General features: G+C 53.2%; 1 protein-coding gene across 1 annotated transcript in view; it reads right to left on the bottom strand.

The window, feature by feature from the left end:
• The window catches only part of NOS1 (nitric oxide synthase 1), a 63,203-nt gene that overhangs the window by 23,191 nt on the left and 22,648 nt on the right, over window positions 1–17,364 (bottom strand). Inside the window, exons 3-10 of the mRNA XM_054288591.1 lie at window positions 16,505–16,628; window positions 8,987–9,121; window positions 7,730–7,875; window positions 6,209–6,371; window positions 5,046–5,137; window positions 4,076–4,217; window positions 1,616–1,755; window positions 654–828 (exon numbers count right to left, since the gene is read on the bottom strand). Of these exons, the coding sequence (XP_054144566.1) occupies window positions 654–828; window positions 1,616–1,755; window positions 4,076–4,217; window positions 5,046–5,137; window positions 6,209–6,371; window positions 7,730–7,875; window positions 8,987–9,121; window positions 16,505–16,628 (1,117 nt within the window). The remainder of the gene's footprint in view (window positions 1–653; window positions 829–1,615; window positions 1,756–4,075; window positions 4,218–5,045; window positions 5,138–6,208; window positions 6,372–7,729; window positions 7,876–8,986; window positions 9,122–16,504; window positions 16,629–17,364) is intronic.

Genomic DNA, 17,364 nt, shown 5'->3' with positions numbered 1-17,364 from the left:
ACCTCAGCCATGTGGCTCCAGGAGAATTCACAGATTCACAGAATGACCAAGTTGGAAGAGACCTTCAAGATCATTGAGTCCAACCCAGCCCCAACACCTCAACTAAACCCTGGCTTTGTTAAACACATCCAGGGATCCAGGGATCCCTTCAAGATCATTGAGTCCAACCCAGCCCCAACACCTCAACTAAACCCTGGCTTTGTTAAACACATCCAGGGATGGTGACTGCACCACCTCCCCAAGCAGGCCATTCCAGAACTTTATCAATCTTTCCATGAAAGATAACATCTAACCTATATCTCCCTTGCCACAGCTTGAGATTGTGTCCTCTGGTTCTGTCAGTTCCTGGAGAAAGAGGCCAGCCCCAGCTGAGCACAGGCACCTTTCAGGAGCTGTAGTGAGTGATAAGGGCACCCCTGAGTCTCCTTTTCTCCAGGCTGACCACCCCCAGCTCCCTCAGGTGTTCCTTGCAGGATTTGTGTTCCCAGCCCCTCTCCAGCCTCGTTGCCTCTGGATGCGCTTGAACATCTCAATGTCCTTCCCAAACTGAGGGGTGGAGAGCTGGACACAGAAGGGATATCCTGTGCTCTCCCAGTGTCCTGCCTGCTCCCCAGTGCCCCCAGAGGCCCAGCAGGGGCAGCAGGAGGAGGTACCTCCAGGATGTTGTAGCGGGAGTTGTCGCAGTAGTCGCGGACACCGATCTCCGTGCCCATGTACCAGCCGCTGAAGGGGCAGGCCGAGAACTCCAAGCCCCCGATCTCCAGGAGCATGTTGGAAACGGCTGGCAGCCCATACCACTTCAGGCCCAGGTCCTTAAACCACTCAAACCTGCCAGGGAAAAGGTCAGGATTAGGCAACCAGCCAGGAATTCCCTTCCTAGTGCAGGCAGGGGGATGGGGGACATCACTTTGCCACCAGGGTGAAGGACTTGTGTAGCAGACATCTTTTCATGAAAAATCCTTTCCTTAGATTTTTCCTCCTGAGAAGCTGAGAGGCCTCAGGAACAAAATGTAAACAATGATTATCTGCTGCTGTGGAATGCAACAGGTGCATCTGTGATTGGTCTCATGGGGTTGTTTCTAATTAATGGCCAATCCCAGCCCAGCTGGCTTAGACAGAGAGTCCGAGCCACAAACCTTTGTTATCATTCTTTCCTTCCTGTTCTTAGCTTAGCCAGCCTTCTGATGAAACCTTTTCCTCTATTCTTTTAGTATAGTTTTAATGTAATGTATATCATAAAATAATAAATCAAGCTTTCTGAAACATAGTCAGATCCTCGTCTCTTCCCTCAACCTGAGATCCCTGTGAACACTGTCACAGACTTGAGAAGAACATTTCCATCAGTACCTCCCTTTGGGGCTGTTCATGGGGACAAGGTGATTATGGAGGGGTGTAAGCCCTGGGAGGCTTCAAGGAAAAGGAAACTTTTTGAGAAAATCCATCTGGATACAAAGGGGTGCCCTGAGACATGGACACAACTTCCCTACCAGCTTCACTGGAGGGAAGATCTGGGAGAAGGTCTTGGGTGAAGCCCCCAGGGAATGGCAAGGGTGGAACCAGGGGAGCTCAGTCCTGCTGATCCCCTGGAGCAGTGTTGGGGCTGCCCCTGACTCACTTGGGGTGCCGGATGGGCACTTCCAGCACGAGCTCTGGTGGGATTTCGAAGAGCTCGGGGTCGTTGCCGTTGGCTTGGAGGAGCAGGGGCAGGATATCGAAGCGCCCGTACGGAGCCTTCCAGCCTTGCTGGATGCAGATCTGCAGGGAAAATAAAGGCAGGGTTGGTGTCCCAGCAGGTCATCTGCTCTTCAGACACTGTGGGCAGGGAATTGTGCGGTCCTAGGAACAGCTCCTGGCAGGATTTCTGTCCTTGTGGTTAAGCAAAGGGAGATACAACAGGGGGTGGACTGTCCCAGCCCACCCATGGCCAAGTCAGGGGAATTTGGGCTGCAAATGAGCCTGGAATCGATACCCAGTAGGATCATGGCTTGTGCCTGTAGTTGTGAAGGAGAAAATAGGTGAGAAAAGCAGAAAAGTGACAAAACTCAGCCTTTACTCCTGGGAAAAAAGCCCTGAGGGTGACACAAACCCAACCTCCCCAGGTGGGGCTGCCCTGGACAATCCCAACCTGCTTGACCCAGCCTCTCCTCCCTCCAGGAGTGCTCAGAATTCCCAGCAGGCACGGGAAGCGTGGGTTTAATGTGGGAAATGGATTTGTAGAGAATTCTCAAAGCCTGCCAGAAGGCCCACACAGTGTGCATCTGTATGCAAACCTTGAGATAAGAAATGCTGACTTGGAAATGCCATGGAATGGGACAGACATTGTTGGGAGAGAAATGGAGCTAGAAACAAGTTTCAAAGGATGGCCTCACAAATAAGACTGGATAGTTTAGAGAAATAAAACTATGAAAGATGCATTGTGGTGAGACCCATGAGAGGTAGTTTTAGATGATTTGCTTTAAGGCATTTACAGCACGGTGTGGCAAAAAGCTGATAAGCCAAGAAATGCTTATAGTGTATTGTAATTAGGACATAATTAGCTTCTGATTGTGATGGTGTGAATTATAACATCTGTATTGCCTTGCCCTCTTCATGAGAGTGAAAATGGAATAAAAGATTTTTAAACACCTCTCATTTGCCACATCTCTCATTTATGGCGACAAGGTGATTATGGAGTGGTGTAAGCCCTGGGAGACTTCAAGGAAAAGGAAACTTTCCAAGGAAATCCATCTGGAAACATGGGAAAGCCGTGAGACACAGACACAACCTCCCTGCCAGCTCTGCCAGCTTCACTGGAAGGAAGACCTGGGAGAGGGTTTTGGGTGAAGCCCTGCCCTAGGGTGACATTATGATGCTTCTATCCCCATTTGTGTGCTCTGTTTATGCTGGATATCATGTTCTGTGCCTTCCAGACTGGCTCTGAAGAGTGAAAGTTTTGTTTTGGTTTTGCTATCAGCCGCTCCCCCATGGCTGGCGGGACACACAGACAGGGCAGTACCTGGTGCTGCTTTTGCTTTTTGCTTTGCTCTTGCTCCTGCTCATTAGTTAGTTTAGCTGAGCAGTCCAAATTTTCCCTGGACTGTTTCTTCTTTCCCTTTTTTGGACCCACTTGAACCTGCTCTGGGCTGGGCCCTGGGAACAGCGAGAGTTTGCACCTTGTGGCTGCAGCAGCTGCCCCAGCACAGGAGGGACTGAGAACAGAGCAACTACTCCCAAGAGAGACTTTCTGAATTTGTCATCTTTTTCAGAGCAGTGACAGAGTGGTGTCACCTGGTATTGTTCCTTCTGTGTGCTGGGGTGCTGTGCCTCTTCAATCAACAGGTTCTGTGTGCTGGGGGTGCTGTGCCTGTTCAATAAAGGTTCTTTCCACTTCTCCCTGAGGAATCCTTCCCGAAATGGTAAGGGAAGAGGGGCCATGTGGGTTTGCTTTCTGGAGAGACCCCCTTTGGAGGTTTTCTCCCAAATTTGCCCAAAAGCAGGACAAGTGGAGAAGGCTCAGGAAGGGCAGAGTCAGACAGGTTGGTATAATAAAACCTTGATCTTGGCCTTATTATTGAGCCAGGATGCAAGGATGGTCTGGAACCCCAGTCCCTCAGAGAGACAGAGTGCCTGAAAGCCCAGTTAGCTCATGGCCTTTGCTGCAGGCTACCCTTAGCAAGCTTGGTGATTGTCAGCTCTTTAGTGATTCTCAGCTCTCTTAGGATATCAGCTCTTTGCTTGCTAGGTTGGGAGCCCTTGGCTGAGGCTGCAGCAGATGCTAGAGAGGAGAAGGAGAGCTCCTGGCGGTTCCACAGCTATGGATTATTGGGGAGTCCGTGAAGGGTCCAGCGACAGCTCTTCTTCTGTCAGATGGGCTAAACCAGCCCCTTTTTATAGGGTGTAGGGGGATCCAAACTTGTCCAATAGTAAGGGTTAGGGGAAAAGTGGCCTATGAGGTTACAGAGATAAGCTTTGGGGCGGGGGGTCAGAGACAGGAACTTATTCTGCTGTCTCATCATGACTCAGCAGCTCCTACGGTTAAGCCTCAATCCTCCATGGAGCTTTCCCAAGCTCCACGGGGTTTGCCACAGGCTGGTACCTCGGTGAGCTCCACGTTGGCGGGGTCACCCAGCACGGAGCCATCGGGCTGCTTGTAGCCGGCGTAGCGGATCAGCTGCGCGTTCCAGATGCGGAAGTCGTGCTTGCTGTCCGTGCGCTGCGGGAAGATGGTGATGGCAGACCTGGGGGGGAAAGGCAGGGCTGGTGAATGCCATGAGCTGAGGGAGGGGTGAAATGATGGAGGAAAAGCGCTGCCACCACCTCTGGGTGTGCCCTGATGAGTCCCTGAGTGTTGGTGGCTCTGGTGGATCGGGAATTTGGGGTGTTCCCTGTCGCAGACATCTTTTTGTGAAAATCCTTCTCTTGGGATTTTTCTCTTCCTGAGGAGCTGAGAGGCCTCAGGAACAAAATGTAAACAATGGTTATCTGCTGCTGTGGAATGCAACAGGTGCATCTGTGATTGGTCTCATGTGCTTGTTTGTAATTAATGGCCAATCACAGCAGAGTTGACTCAGACAGAGAGTCTGAGGCAGCTGCCTTTGTTATCATTCTTTTTCTTTCTATTCTTAGCTTAGCTAGCCTTCCGAGATGAAACTTTTCCTTCTATGCTTTTTAGTATAGTTTTAATGTAATGTACATCATAAAATATTAAATCAAGCCTTCTGAACACGGAGTCAACATTCTCGTCTCTTCCCTCACATGAAAATCCCTGTGAGCACTGTCACAGTTCCCAGCTCCTGGCTGCTCACAGGGGGTTTCAGATCTGGAGAGCACTCTGAGCTCTGTGCTGGATAGGAAAGGGGAAAAAACAGGAAAAACTTCCCTCTGAGGCTCCACAGGCAGCAAGAAGAGAGACTTGAACCAGCAGGACTCCTTCACCCCAGATCAGATCCCTCTAACCCTTCCCAGGACTGCTGCTGGCTGTGCAGTGCCCAGACCCAGCTCCAGCTGGGTCTCCACTCATCCAGAGGCCCTCGAATCCAAAGCCTGGTGACTCCCTGGTGGCTCACCTGAGGTTCCCCTTGTTGGTGGCGTACTTGATGTGGTTGCAGATGTAATTGAACATCCCATGGGCCGTGGTGCAGTCCCGGGCATCGAACACCTGGAACAGGGAAGCAGTTGTGGGGATGTTCCAGCTCCTAGGGCAGAGCCAGGCAGAGGAAACACAGCACATGGAGAACTCCAGGCACCACTGTGGCTTCTCAGGGATCTAAAGCTCCGTAATTATGTGTTCCCTGCCTTTGGAACACGTGGATGTCTAATCCAGCTGCCCCTTTTGCTTTGGAGAGGTGACTCATCTGCTGCTCAGGCAAAAACCTCCTCATTCCCGTGCTCCCAACCTGCTGCTGTTCCTGCCTCATACCCCAACAATTACAGAGTCTGCTCTGCTTCTCTTGTAGATCAGCACTCAAAGCTGGAGCAGGACAGGTGCCAGCCAGGGCTGAGGGACAGGGAATCACGGAGTCATGGAATGGTTTGGGTTGGGACTTTTAAAGAGCATCTCATTCCACCCCCTGCCCATGGCAGGGACACCTTCTACTACCCCAGGGTGCTCCAATCCCCATCCAGCCTGACCTTGGACACTGCCAGGGATCCAGGGGCATCCATGAAAGCATGGGGAAATCAGGAAGGGGGATTAACAGAAGTGGCTGTGCCCATTCCCTGTGTGATGCTGCCACAGGAGCTGCTCAGCAGCACTGGATTTGTTCCAGGTTACAAGAGGAGAGGACAGCTCTGTACCAGGGGATTCCCTAGGGATCACTGATTTCCAATCCTGTTCTGTGATTCCCTTGCCAAAAGGGCACTGAGCCAAACCCTCCCCTGCTGGATCTCAGTACTGAGGACAAATGTGTCCTGCTGCCTCTCTCCAGGTGGAGCAACAGGTTTGGAAGCAGCAGGAAAGATGTTGGAGCAGGATCTGATATTGGAAAACGTCCCCTGGAGCACCAGCTTCCTTTTCAGACACAGCCACCTCATCTCCCATCCCACAGATGCTTTTCTAGCTCCTGCCAGCATCCCACAGCTGATGAGAGGAGCTGTGTGTGCTGAACACCTGCCCTTGGACCTGTGCTGTGCTTCCCAGGTGCTGGAGGGCAGGAATTTCCCTCTCCAGAACCCCAGCACACCCTTTGGCAGGAATCTCCTGGGTGTTTGTGGTGGGATTGGTGCTCACCTGCAGCTTGGACCACTGGATCCTGCCCACGCAGCGCGCCGCGTTCCTCCAGGCGTGCTTGGCTCCGTAGATCAGCTCCGTGTCCCGCAGCTGGTACGTGTCAGTGGCCTCAATCTCCTTGGTCACCTCCTCCAGCCTCTCCATGTGGGCCTTGGAGCCGGATCTGGGAAGGTTGGGAGCAGAGGAGGTGGGGGGTCAGGCAGAGGGCAGGGAATGATGCTGCTCTCCACCTGGAGCACCTTGTTCCTACACATCCACAGGGATTGTGGGGATGGCTATCCCAGATTTGGGATAGGAGGTGGACAAGGACCAGGGGGAGAGGACAGTGGCTTGTGCAGAGACACAACAAACACCAGGAATGAAACTCTACTCAAGAAGGAGCTGCTGAAGGAGCACCAAAGCCTCCCTCTGCTGTGACTTGCACGGGTGGGAGATCACATCATGGAATCATGGAATGGCTTGGGCTGGAAGGGACCTTAAAACTCATCCCATTCCACCCCCTGCCATGGCAGAGACACCTTCCAGTGTCCCAGGTTGCTCCCAGCCCCAATGTCCAGCCTGGCCTTGGGCACTGCCAGGGATCCAGGGGCAGCCACAGCTGCTCTGGGCACCCTGTGCCAGGGCCTGCCCACCCTGCCAGGGAACAATTCCCAATTCCCAATATCCCATCCATCCCTGCCCTCTGGCAGTGGGAGCCATTCCCTGTGTCCTGTCCCTCCATCCCTTGCCTCAAGTCTCTCTCCATGTCTTTTTTTGCCTCCTTCAGGCACTGGAAGACCACATTGAGGTCACCCCAAAGCTTCTCTTTTCCAGGCTGAACAATCCCAGCTCTCTCAGCCTTTCCTCCCAACAGAGCTGCTCCATCCCTCTGATCATCCTGGTGCCTCGTCTGGACTGGCTCCAGCAGCTCCGGCTCCTTCCTGTGTTGGCCCCAGGGTGGAGGCAGCTCTGGATGACACGTGTGACATCTCGGCACCAGCAGCAGCCTTGGGCTGAGGCAGCATGTGGTGTTACATTTTAGTTAAATGCTATGCTCTCTCCCACCCCTCGAAAATATACGAAAATGTACGGTTTATTCCAAGCCTGTGATCCTCCCCTGAAGTATCATGGATCTGTAATCCCATTGAACAAGGCTTATTCCACACCCACTTTGAATCTCCCTGTTAGGCTGTGGGATGCAGACCAGAGCTCTCTCTTGGCCCTTCGTTCCATGGCTCTCCCTCTCGCCCCCTCCCTCCTCCTTCCCCCCTTCCCCCTCAGAAACCATGCTGCTCCCAGGGGTGGGACCCCTATAAACCCTCATCCAATGAGCACCCTCAGAATCCATGTGGTGTCTCCTTGCTTGCCTGCTGCTACCAGTGAATGTACAGCTTAGGGGGTCCCCCGGGGATCCCCAAACAAATCACAACAAACAAATGAACAGCAACAAATGGCGCCCAACGCGGGGCATGAACCCACGACCCTGGGATTGAATCCCATGTTCTACCACAGAGCTAGCCAGGCAGCAGCAGCAGCACCCACCTCTTTATGGAGGAGTAGTACTGGTCAATGAAGTCCTTGGCCAGGAGCAGCACCTCCTCCTTGCTCCTGGTGTCCTCTGCCTTGCGGATGTGGGGGCTGGGGGTCATCACGGAGCCCATGCAGATCTGCTCGGTGCACGCCGTGGACTGAGGGGACAGGAGGGAACGGGGATGTCCTGGAGCCACCAGGGCACTGCTGGGCTGGGCTGGGGCAGTCAGTGAGCACCCATACAGAGGGTGGTGGTGGCTGACAAACAGGGACATTCCCAGCTGGTTGGGGACACTGAGTGGTGACAGCCAGGCCATGTGCAGTCACCACTTGTGCCTCCTGATCAGATACTGGAGAGATGGAGTGCACACCCCGACTTGGCATGAAGTCAAATTCTCTTCCTTATTTAGCCCAATGTATTTACCTCTCTCTGGTTATTGCACCAGATTTGAAATTCAAACCCTACTGGAGTGTCTCACGGTGAAAGGTGTAGCTGTGGGTGTGTGTTCTATCCCCATCTGTCAGAGCTGGGGCAGTTCTCTGCTGTTCATGGGGCAGTTTTTTCTTTATCTCTCCCACAGCCAACCCTCCCTCCAGGAGATCTCTGCTGTCCATGGCCACTGAGTGTCCCTGCAGGGCTGATCCAATCCCAGCATCCCATGGGGAGATGCTCCGCCCAGGGGAGGAGCGAAGCATTCCTACCTGGATCCAATCTGAGCCTGGCACAGCACAGCAGCCTTTGCCCCCTGCATTGCCAGAGGAGCAGCTTTCTGCTGCCCTGCATTGCCAGAGGGAGCCCAGGCCCATCTGCAGCAGCCCTGGAGCTGCAGAGGAAAACTCCCCCCTTGTGCAGGATCCCTGCTGCAGCAGAGCCCCAGCTGGCACTGCAGGAGGGCTGAGCCCCCATGGCATAGGGCTGTCCCACCACTCTGACCAACAGCATGCCAGGGCCTGCTCTTACTCTGGCACTGCTTTGTTTTGTATTACTGCATTTTCTTATTTTTTATTTTATTTTTTCCTAGTAAAAAACGGTTATTCCTACTCCCTTATCTTTACCTGAGAGCCACTAATTCCAAAACTATAATAATTCAGAGGAAGGGGGAAAATGCATTTTCCGTTTCAAGGGGGGCTCCTGCCTTCCTTAGCAGACACCTGTCTGTTCAAACCAAGACGTGAATTCCTCCACTTCCGCATTCCTGGGTAAATCCACCTTGGAAATGGTGCCATCCACTCATCGATGCTCCAGGAATTTGGAGCAACTCTACTCACCATGGCAGTTTTGAGGTGCAGGGTGTCATGGAGCACGGAGCCCGTCTCCCAGTTCTTGATTTTCACAAAGCGGGGGCATTTGGAAGGGCTCCCGTTGGCATTCTTGTTTGGGGACTGGCGCCCGGATGGCGGCGGCTGGAAAAGGGGGAACATCCAGCACAAGGTCAGAGCTCATCAGCAAAATGCAGGAAAAGGTCCCTGTCAGAACCCAGCACATCCCTCTGGCTGCTCTGGATGGCTCAAGCCCCTGTCAGGGGGCTCAGAGACCTTGGCATGAAGCCAAAGACACCTGTGCCTTTGATTTTAACCCATGGAAAAATTTACCAACTTTATATGAGGATTTACAAGCCACAAAAGTATAAGTAGAACGATAGTTTGTTACAAGACAGAAAAGTAGAATTTTGGGTTTTTAGAATGGGGGTTCAGAAGCCAAGATGGAGGGATTTGGGTGTGCCTTGTCCTTCTTTCTTCTTCTTGGCCTCCATCTTCTGGGTGATGGTGGCATTTTTGGATTGGTTTAGAGTAGAAATGAACTGTCTAACATAGGTGATAGGTATTGGGAAATTATTGTAAATAATGTACATGTAGTTTTTAGTATAAAAAGATAACACCGCCTCTGAGGCAGTCAGTGTGACTTGGACTGACTTGCTAGACAGACTTCAGCAGGCCAGGGAAAGAATGTTATAGATAACAGAGAATAAACAACCTTAAAAACCACAGCCAAAGAATCTTGACTCCTTCTTCGATCTCAGAGGTGGGAAAAAGAGACTTTCTAACACCTCAGGGTCATCTCGACCACAGAAACCCTGAGAGGTCCCAACAACACAGCATTGTGTATGGCTCGATGGCTGTGAGTAAATTCTGGGCAGGTAGACAAGGTGTGTTATCCCAATATTTGGTGTTATTTGGGATCCTGCAACAGAACCGCTGACTCACAATGGAATTAAGAAGTTGTGTCTGGTTATGGGACAGCTAAACCTGTGGGAAATGAGTGAAAAACAGAGGTGGAAGTGGCTTGGAGAATGTTGTGTTCAATTTTCCCAGAGGAAGACTCTCCCCCAAAATCTGTGGGATGTTTCTTCTCAAGGAGCATCACCTGCTCAGGTTCTGCAAGCTCAGGTTCTCAAGGAGCATCACCTGCTCAGGTTCTGCAGGTGCCAAGTCTGCCTGGAAGAATGAAGAGCTGAGCATCAATCTGAGCAAGCCAAAGGCACAGCTCCTCTGCTACCAATGCTGGAAAGCTTGTGGGAATGAGGATGGATGAGTTATCCAAGTGGTGGGGCTGCTGAATCATGAGTAGCTGAATTTCTCCAGCCTTAGCTCCCTGACACTGCCTTGGCATGGGCTCTTCCAGCTCTCCTTGAGTTCTGTGCCAGAGCAGGGAGAGCCTCAGCCAGCACAGAGCTGGTGAGGAGCAGAACTGGTTACAGGTGCTCCTTTTTGCACATTTTCACAGATAAAACCACAATTTTCTGCTGTGGCCCTTACTCACCCCAAGCACTCACAGCCTCAAGAGCCATCAGTGTGTGCCAGTGGGGACAGGGGAGCCTGCAGTGGCTCTGGGCAGCACAGTTCCGTCTCCCAGGAGCCAGATCTTACACAGGGATGTAATTCCATCACTGGAACCACGGTGCTGCTGCTGCTGCTGCAGTTCTCCAGGGGACATCTGAGAGCATCCTGGCCAAAGCTGCTGCTGTTTGACACCGCTTCAAGGCTCTGCACAGCAGCTCCGGGCTGGGACTGGGTCTGTCCCTTCCTACAACAATCCTGGGGCTGGTGTCCCTTTTGAATTAACCTGGTTTTCTTGAAGCTGATGCTGCCTTCAGCAGTGTCACCTCCTTGCTGGGGGTCCTGGGCTCCTGTCACCCCTGCAGCAGCAGCAGCAGCACAAATTTAAAGAAGCAAAGAAGCAGCACAGGGTGGGAAAAGCTGCTGGCTCAGGAGGGAAGGCAGCAGGGATGACAGAGCAGCTGAGGCTCCAGCTCTGACTGGTTCCCACTTCACCAGGGGCTTGCTCTGCTGCTCCAAAGCTCTGAGATATCAATCCTGGCTGACTCCAAGGCTGAGCAGACACCTTTGCATTTGCTGGCACTGCTGGCCAGACTTTTTGCTCAGTTCTCATTTTTACAATAAATCCAGACTTTTTCCCCCTGGAAAACGGGGATTTCAAGCAGCCTTAGGCTCATGGTGTAATGCCACGCTCTGAAAACATATTCTGGGAGCAAGGGACAGAGGCTGGAGGGGAAGGCAGAGATTTACAGCCTGAATCCACAGCAGGACCTTCTTTAGCCCTGCAGTTTCCAAAAGCTGCTCCCTGCACCCCTCAGGCTGTGCTGCTGCGGATCTCTGACATTCCCCATGTCACAAATCCCATGATTTTTCCAAGGAGTGCGTCAAAGTCTGCCCCTTGAAGCCAAATGTCCACAGACAACATCTCAGCCTCCCCTTTGCACACTGCAGAAACTGAATAAAAAAACCTCATTCAGAGCTCAAACCCAGCAGTAAATAAGAACCTCCTCGATGCAGTCCTGCAAAACCACTATTTTTAAACTCATTTTTTTCAATTTTGAGGAGTCCAGCCTGAATCACGGCAGTGGTAGCTCCTGGTCATTTTTTCCCCCTGCTTGTTTTACTTTTCCAAGAGACTTGAATCATTCTTTAGTCACCAACAGTTTCCTGTGCTCCCTGACCCACCCTGAGGACCAAAAGGGACAATCTGCCACCTTCCCTCTGAGCCTGATTGCTCAGAGCAACTCTCTGAGATGGGCAAAATGTGCTGAAAACAGCTCAGAAATGCAACCAAAACCAATCCTCACCTGCCAGACAGAAACCGGGAGCACCAGGCAGGGAGTGTTGATTGCACCCAGCACTTTTTAATGGGAGTTTTGATCTCCTGACAAAGTGTGCTGCTAAAATACTTCTTGCTGGAGAAGATAGGGCCCCAAAACGTGCTGGGAATGCAGATGTAGCAATGTCCCCGTCCTCGGAGCAAGTGGGGGGATGCAGGATTCAAAAATTTGGCCAAATCTGAGCCTTCAGGACTTCAGTTCCTGCCCCTTCCTTACCCTGGGGCCAGGGGGACGCTGCCACCATGGAATGACACAGCTCCTGGGACAGGGGACACTGCCACCACTGGAGGACAAAGGGACAGAATTTCACTGTGGGTTGGGGCTTCTCTGCTCTGCCTCAAACCCACCCAAAGCTTCTCCCCTTCCCCATTTGTCTTTTCCCTGCAGGAGCTGGGCAAGCTGGAATCCTGGAATCACAGAGTCATTAAGGTTGGGAAAGGTCTCTGAGGTGGTTGATCCCTACCTCTGGGTGAGCACCAAGCTGTGAGCTGGAGCAGAGCTCCGAGTGTCATTCCTTGGACACTTCCAGGGGTTAATGGGACTCCATTAATCTGTTCCAGTGTCCCAGATTGCAAGGTAAGAGAAGGTGTGTATTCTATTTGTGTGTTCTATTTGCCATCTCTATGGCAGTTGTCTTCTGTTCATTGGGCAGTTTTCTTTATCTCTTCCACACTCACTCCTCCCTCGGGAGGGGACATTGCTGATTAGAGGCTACTGAGTGTCACTGCATGGCTGATAAGAACTACAGCATCCCATTGGGAGATGGGAGCCCAGAGGGAGGAGCCAAGCATTCCTACATGGATATAATCTGGAGATTCTGGAACACCAGGATGGCTCCTCCACTGGATTTCCCAGAGGAGCAGCAGCTGCCCCTCCTTCCACTGGATCTTCAGAGGAAGAATACATCCTTCTCTACAGGATCCCTGCTCCAACAGAACCACCCCTGACACTGCAGGAGGGCTGAGCCACAATTCCAATGAGACTGCCACCAACACCCTGACCCACAGGGTGTCAGGTTGGGCTCTGACTCTGGCAGTGTTTAGTTTACTGCATTGCTTATTTTATTTTTATTTTCTTCCCTAGTAAAGAACTGTTATTCCTGCTCCCATATCTTTGCCTGAGAGCTCCTTAATATAAAATTTGTAACAATTCAGAGGGAGGGGGTTTCCGTTTTCCATTTCGGGGGAAGCTGCTGCCTTCTTTGGCAGACACCTGTCTTTTAAACCAAGACCTCCAGTGCCTGACAGCCCTCGCTGGGAGAGGCCCACGGAGATGCTGAATCCTGGGACAGCAGCCAGGCTGGAACAGAGGTGTCAGCTCTGACACCCCTATCCTGGAGCAGCTGTGGAGGAGAGAGAGAACCCAGGGGAGCCTGGGAAGGAGCTGTGTGTGAGCTGGTGTGTGTGTGTGTGCTCTGAAACAGGAGCCACACACTCCCCGCCGCTGTGCCAGGGAGGCAGCGTGAGATCTTTTCATGTTTTAATGAGGCAGCTGGGATCTGGGTGACTCAGGAGAGGGACAAGCCGAGAGACAACTGCGGCACACGCGTTATGCAAACAGCTCCCACCTGGAGCGTGCCGGCACTCTGAGGCTCCCGGGCTGTCTGCTCCTGTTGCAGTGTGATGTATTAGCCTGCCTCAGTATCCCGGTTCTTTACCCAGGTGTGCCAATAAACTCTCCCTTCCCCTCCCTTGCCCCTGCTGACTGCTGTCCATCAATCCTAGCATTCCAGCAAGGGCATTGTGTGATTGGCAGAGTTCAAAATTTGCCTCTCAGCCCTGGGGACATTGGGCCATCCAGGTGTCCTTTGTCCCCTGAGACTTTCCCGTCCTGTACCTGGCTGGTGGCTCCCTACCCCTTCCATGCCCCTCTCCCTGGGGTTACAAGTCACAGCAACCACGCAGTTTTCCCTGTTCTGTTGGAGCTGTTGCTGCATTCAGAGGCCTGAGTGCCAGGAATAAAACTCTGAATTGAAACCTTCCAGCAGAACTGACTCCTTTCCTTCACCATCACCTTAAAGCTTCTCTACCAGAGGTAAAACTGAGCTCCTGCAAGCCTGCGCTTGTCCCCAAGTGCCCAGCAGCAGCATCCACCCAGCCCAAGGTGTCTCTGAGATGAAATCACCACAGCTGCAACCTTGGTCAAGCAGCAAGGGCCAGACCAGCCCAGGCACGTTTCTTCTGGCAATATTGGGATTTAATTCCAATATGGTCCCACAGGAGGAGCCCTGGGGGCTCCTTGGGGACACAGCGACAGCGGACAGCTCTGTCCTGGGCTCTGCAGGGGCTCACCCTGCTCGGCTGAGTCCCAGCGGGGTGAGAGCAGCAGCAGCCAGGCTGTGGATTTATCTCCGTGCTGACATTTCCGTCCAGACTGCATCAGCCCCGCTCGGCTCAGAGCGTGTCCTGCGCCTCTGCTCAGCTGTAAATCACCCCCACAAGCTGCTCTGAGTCGCTTCCCCTGAGAGCCACACGGGCACAGAGCTCCTGGTTGCCCTTGGGCTGCTCCCGAATCAGTCCCTGCGGGCTGGAACAGGACCTGGCACAACCTCAGCATCCTCAGAGTTAGGGCCAGGGGTATCAGGCTGCTGGAAAACCAGCGAAAAACGCACTGTGGTTTTGTAAAAAATAACAGAGGGATGGGGATCGATGCCCAGCGGGGCTTTCAGCACCTTATTACGAGCCTCAGTGAGCATTCGCCACCTGGCCAAGTGAATCCACCCAATCCTGCTTCAAAAAAAACCAAGGAAAGTTCCCACTTGGCTTGACTTTCCCCATTGTTAATAGTATTTATTGCTGCTTGAAAGAAGTTCAGCTGCCTTGACTGCACACAGCCCTGGGGAATGGCTGGGGGTAAAACCAGACTGCTTCCAGAAAAGCAGGCGTAAGGATTCGGGGATAAGAAGGATAAAAAGAAAGCTGTGCATCCAGTGAAAAAAAAAATAATAAAGAGTTTAATAGCAGCTTAAGACTGGAGGTTTTGGCAGCCCCAGCACAGAGAGAAATTAAGCTCTGCACACAGAAGGTTATAAAGTGCTTATAGTAACAGACACGGACACGCACGGGGCTTAGCAAAGGAGCAGGGAGACTCTGCAGAGCTGGGGCAAAGGGAGCAGCCCTGACCTGTCCCTGGGCTCAGAATCCCGTGTGCTGGGACGTGGGGCTGCCCAGGGCCATCCCCCAGTGGCTGCCACCAGTGTGGGGTGACACCCAGCCTGAACCTGGCTGTGCTGCTGGGACACCTGGCCATGGTGCTGAGGTGAGGGAGGGTGGAAATGGATCCCAGCCAGGCTGGGAACAGCCCTGCAGCCTGGCCAGGGCTGTCCCAGTGCCCTGTGTGGGCATCAGCACCGGCTCAGAGGGTCTGGTGTGCCCCCCATGGGTCTCAGGCACTGCCAGGCTGCAAAAGTGCATGGGAACATCATTGCATGCAGGGCTGCCAGGAGAAATGCATCCAGCCCTAGGGCCAGCTCAGGAGGGACCTGGAGCTGCTGGAGCGAGCCCAGAGGAGGCCCAAAGATGCTCCAAGGGCTGGAGCCCGTCTGCTCTAGAGCTGTGGCTACCCCTGGATCCCTGGAATGTCCAAGGCCAGGTTGGACAGGACTTGGAGCCACCTGGGACAGTGGGAGGTGTCCCTGCCATGGCAGGGGTGGCACTGGATGGTTCTGTGGGAACCTCTGTGGTCTTCAGGCCATCCATCCCTCTGCTCTGGAGCCAGGCTGGGAGAGCTGGGGGTGCTCACCTGGAGAGGAGAAGGCTCCAGGGAGAGCTCAGAGCCCCTTGCAGAGCCTGAAGGGGCTCCAGGAGAGCTGCAGAGGGACTGGGGACAAGGGATGGAGGGACAGGACACAGGGAATGGCTCCCAGTGCCAGAGGGCAGGGATGGATGGGATATTGGGAATTAGGAATTGTTCCCTGGAAGAGTGGGGAAGGACGGGAATGGAATCCCCAGAGCAGCTGTGGCTGCCCTTGGATCCCTGGAAATGTCCAAGGCCATGTTGGACAGGGCTTGGAGCAGCCTGGGATAGTGGGAGGTGTCCCTGCCATGGCAGGGAGGTGATCTCCAGTCTGGTCCCCCAGGTCCTGCCTGGATAATCCCATCAGGGAGATCCTTTTGCCCAAGCAGCCCTGGCAGAGCTCACGCACGTCGTGTTTTCCCCGAGGTGCTCTTGGTGGCCTGGCAGGGGCTGCCTGACGTCTCTGGCTCCGCTACAAACGTGGAGTTAATCTCCTCTTGGCAGGAAAGCCTGAGAATTTATGGCCATGGAGTGTGAGAGATGAAAAGGCACCGTGGAAGGCATTATCTGAAGTGCTCTATTGAATTACCATCAGATGAATCCAAAGGACTTTAATGATGCAGCTTGGCCTGGTGCCACCAGAAGGGATCACACTCCCCAGGGAGGCCTCGGCGTCCTGCTCCTGGCTGGGCTCCCATCCCACGTCAGATGAGGAGCAGCATTCTCCAGTGACCTCCATTCCCTGCCTGACCCACGGCCACTCCAGCTCCTGGCCCCAAGGGGCTCAGGGATCCGTCACCTGCAGCTTTTGGGGTCACACGTTGTCCCTGCAGGTTCTCTGCGCTGTGAGAACCCACCAGGATGTGTCACATTCCCACAAACCCTGGGAATTCTGGTTTTCCCACCCAAAGCGGCCCCAGCCTCGGCCTCTTACCTGCTGTCCTTCAGAGCAGGGGTTGTTCAGGACCACGGGGACGTTGCTCTTCCCCCACAGGTCCCCCGGCACACGATCGTTCTCCATCGGAGCTTTCTGGGGATTGTTCTCCCCTTCCCTGAAACTGAAGGGTTAAAAACCTTTTTGGGGTGCTGGCCCCACGGGTCCTGCTCCAGCTGCTTCCCACAGGAGCCAAAACTTGGCCGGTGCTCCGTGGGAAGGGAGGAAAGGCAGAGCCTCATCCAGGGCGGTGAATCACCGAGGTGAGGACAACCCAAGCGCCACGGGAGCTCCACCTCAGAGCCACAGCAGTGCCCACAGTGGCCCTGCAGCAGAGCCCCTACAGCACCCCAAAATCCTGCTGGAACCTGGGAAAACAGCCCTGGGAGATGGGGAAGGGAGGCTGGAGGAGCTGGTGGCAGAAGGAGCTTGCAGAGCAGCTCGGTGCTGGTGAGCAGGGAAGAGGAAAAGCCAGCCCAGAACAAACAGGAGCTGAGCTCCCAGGAGCTCTCCCTGCTCTTCCTGACCTTTCCAGAGGCTGGAGTGGAAGGGATTTCAGCCTGGCAAACTGAGGAATATGGGGGATGTATTTGGGTGGAATATGGGGTATATTTGAGAGGAATATGGGATATATTTGGGGGAATATGGAGTATATTTAGGGGGAATATGGGATATATTTGGGGAGAGTATGGGATATATTTGGGGGGAATATGGAGTATATTTGAGAGGAATATGGGATATATGTGGGGGAAATATGGGATATATTTGGGGGAAATATGGGATATTTTGGGCGGAATATGGGATATATTTGAGAGGAATATGGGATGTATTTGCATGGAATATAGGGTGTATTTGGGATG

This window comes from Melozone crissalis, unplaced genomic scaffold (genome assembly GCF_028551555.1).
Source record: "Melozone crissalis strain CALT ecotype California unplaced genomic scaffold, PUWL_Pcris_2 ptg000063l_1, whole genome shotgun sequence".
Classification (NCBI taxonomy): domain Eukaryota; kingdom Metazoa; phylum Chordata; class Aves; order Passeriformes; family Passerellidae; genus Melozone; species Melozone crissalis.
The sequence above is the reverse complement of the archived record's forward strand: the minus strand, read 5'-3'. Positions and strand labels throughout refer to the sequence as shown.